This window comes from Theropithecus gelada, chromosome 8, assembly GCF_003255815.1.
Source record: "Theropithecus gelada isolate Dixy chromosome 8, Tgel_1.0, whole genome shotgun sequence".
Taxonomy (NCBI): Eukaryota; Metazoa; Chordata; class Mammalia; order Primates; family Cercopithecidae; genus Theropithecus; species Theropithecus gelada.
Window position 1 is genome coordinate 145,645,651 of NC_037676.1, and position 2,991 is coordinate 145,648,641.

Below are 2,991 nucleotides of genomic sequence, written 5' to 3' on the forward strand. Positions count from 1 at the left end.
TAATTCCGTCCCGTCCCCAGAAAGAACCTCTGTTTACCCCCGACGGAAAAGCAGCATAGCCCCCTCCCAAAAAAGGCAAGCCTGGGGAGCCCTTGCAGGCCAGAAGTCCTCTCTCCAAATTTGCAAACCACGGACCCTCGCCTGCCTCTCCTCCGGCAGTGAAGGGAGGGAACCATCAACCACACGTCCTGCAGCCGCCCTGGGGGTGAGATTTCGGGGGTGCTGCCTCCTCCCCGGTGCTCCCAGCCCATGCCCAGCCAGCCGTTCAGAGGAACGAGGGCAGGCTGCGCCTTCAGGTGGGAGACGGGCGGACTCCGAGGGCTGGGGACAGTTCTGGCCACCAGGATGCAGCGGGGCATCCCACCAAGGACACCTCTTGCCCTGCACCCGCAGCCTGCCTCAGTGACTCTCCCCAAAAGCCCCTCGGTCTTTCCTCACCAAGGGCAGACGCAGAGGGCACAGGTCTGCAGGGTAAGGGCCGGCTGACGGTGCCTCGCTGCTCAGTTTCTCCCTAGTCCTGCCGTCACCCAGGGCCGCACAAAGCCCAATGCAGGAACCTCCTCTTCCTTCGATTCAGGGAGAAACACAGCAAAACTAAAAGCCACCGACAAACAGCCAGGCTGCAGTGACTTGGATCTAAATGGATTTATTTTGTGTATTTTTTTCTTTTTCTCAGTTTCGTAGCAAATGAAAAAAGAACTCAACGAAAACCAACTACACAACAAAACTTTCAACAAGTGGGCGCACCTTCCACTCCGAGTGCTCAGGGGAGGGGTGTGGACCGGCTGGAATCCCAGTGATGGCCCCTGAGGGCCCCGAAAAACCGGGCGGATCCCCCAGGCGCCTGGCCCAGCCTACAGGGCCGGGAGCACCCGCCTCCTCGCCCTCTCTCCCAGCTAGTCCAAAAAGCCATGAAGCGTTAAAGAAAGATTCCACAAACAAAACGAAACACAATTTAAATTAAAATAAAAACACTTTCTCCACCCGCCTCATGCCAGGAGGCTCTGGCCCAAGCCTCCTCTTAAAAAAAATTTTTTTTTTTCTACTAGAAATACTGTGCATTACTTTTTTCTTTCACTTCTCTTGAAGGTTAAAATAAGATACATTTCCCCAGGAGTCATAGATATGTTCTGGTGCATAGAGAGACAGCAGCTCGGGGTCCGGGCCAGCCCCCACCCAGCTGAGCACAGGACCCACCCCCCTCCCCCCCACCGTTGAGCATAGGACAGCAGGCTGGACACAGCACAGGTGACGTCCCTGGTTTCGACCTCCAGGGAACGCCGGTAGCAGGGTCGGGGGCAAGCGGGGAGGGGGCAGGCAGGGGCAGGGCCCCTCCTGGCGAGCGACTCATGCTGCGACTCGCGACTGAGGGCGGACCCCGGCTGGGGAAGGAAGAGGCTTCCTCCAAGGCTTTCTTTTCTAATCACCAAGCATAATAAAGATAAATACTTCGAAAATAAGACCGATTTTAAAAGGGGGAGGGGAAGTTAAAAAAGGCAAGGAAAGGGAGGCTGAGAAGAGAACGGAGGAGGGCGGGGGCAGGCAGGGGCTACCCGGAAAGGGACGGCAGCGCGGCCCCTCTCGGCTGGCAGGGCGAAGGTGGGAACGGAGAACCACGTTCGACATATGTACAAGTGGACGCTTGGAAAGAAGTTAGACCTGGCTCAAGTTTCCTTGGAAATCACCGTTCTCCGCGCAACGTCAGGACGGCGACCCAGGCCGACGCGCACGAACGGGGGCCGGGAGCGAAGGGGCCTCCAGCCCCGCGCCCCCAGACTTGGCAGCGGGGCCAGCACGGCCGGGCCGGGCCTGGCGTCCACGTCCTGGACCGCGGAGTCCGAGCCGAGGCCCTGCGAGGCCTGCGCGAACTTGTCCCCGGCGATGGCGGCGCGGGCTCGGGGTCCGGCGCCTACAGGAAGAAGTCGGGAGCGCCCTTGGCCCCGCCGGGACCGGCCTGCGGCGGCGAAGGCTCCCGCGGGAAACCGGCCCCGCCCGCGCCCCCGGGGCCGCCCCGGCCCGCCAGCTTCTCGTATTTCTCCTTGTACAGGTCCCGCTCTTTGGCCAGGCGCCCCACCTCCAGCTTCAGCTGCTCCACCTGGCTCTGGAGTTGGCACTTCTCGCTCTCCAGAATGTGCCGCTGCTGCACCCGCTTGAAACGGCAGGACTGCGCGTAGCCGCGGTTCTTGAGCGTGCGCCGCTTCTGCTTGAGCCGAATGACCTCCTCCTTGCTGAAGCCGCGGAGCTGCCGGTTCAGCTCGCGCACCGACATGGACACCAGCTGGTCGTCGGAGAAGCGCTCCTCCAGGCGCACGTGGTGGCCCGCGCCGCCGCCGCCGTGGCCCGCGCCGCCATGGTGGTGGTGGTGGTGGTGGTGGTGGGCGACATGGTGGTGGTGGGCGGCGTGGTGCGCGCCGTGGTGGTGCCCGGCGCCCATGTCGTCCGCGCCGCCGCCGCCCGCGAAGCCCGGGCCGCGGAAAGCCTCGTAGGCCGCGGTGGCCGCCGGGTGGTGTGCGCCGTGGTGCGCGCCGTGGTGGCCGCTGCCGATGAGCGCCTCCACCGCGTCCTCGGGCGTCAGGTTGAGCGCCTCGGGGTTGAGGTGGTGCTGGTAGCCGCTCATCCAGTACAGATCCTCCAGCGCCGGCTTCCCCGAGGTGCCCCCGACGGCGCCGGGGCCCCCGCTCGGCGGCCCGGGGGCGCCCCCGGCCTGAGACGCACCGCCGCCGCCCCCCGCGGCGCCGCCGCCGCCGGTGCCCGGGCTGGGCGCGCAGAAGCTGGGCGAGGAGGGCACGGAGGAGCAGGGCGTGCTGAGTGGCGTCGAGGACAGCGAGCCGGGAGGCAGGCGGTGGCAGAAGCGTTCGGCCTCGGGCGGCTCCTTCTTCACCTCGAACTTCATCAGGTCGAAGTCGTTGACGTACTCAATGGCCAGCGGGCTGCTGGGCAGCTCGGGGCCCATCGCCAGCTCCGCGGCCATCGCCCGGGGCCCGCGCCCGG

At 64.6% G+C, this 2,991-nt stretch overlaps 1 protein-coding gene across 1 annotated transcript; it reads right to left on the reverse strand.

Moving 5' to 3' along the window:
* Positions 1-626: 626 nt before the first annotated feature.
* Positions 627-2,991, reverse strand: MAFA (MAF bZIP transcription factor A). Its single transcript, XM_025394777.1, has one exon. The coding sequence runs from the start codon at positions 2,969-2,971 to the stop codon at positions 1,910-1,912; it is 1,062 nt and encodes a 353-aa protein (XP_025250562.1). The 5' UTR covers positions 2,972-2,991; the 3' UTR covers positions 627-1,909.

Bases quoted from the DNA above. Each gene is read 5' to 3' on its own strand.
- MAFA (XM_025394777.1), bottom strand. From the start codon at position 2,971: ATGGCCGCGGAGCTGGCGATGGGCCCCGAGCTGCCCAGCAGCCCGCTG.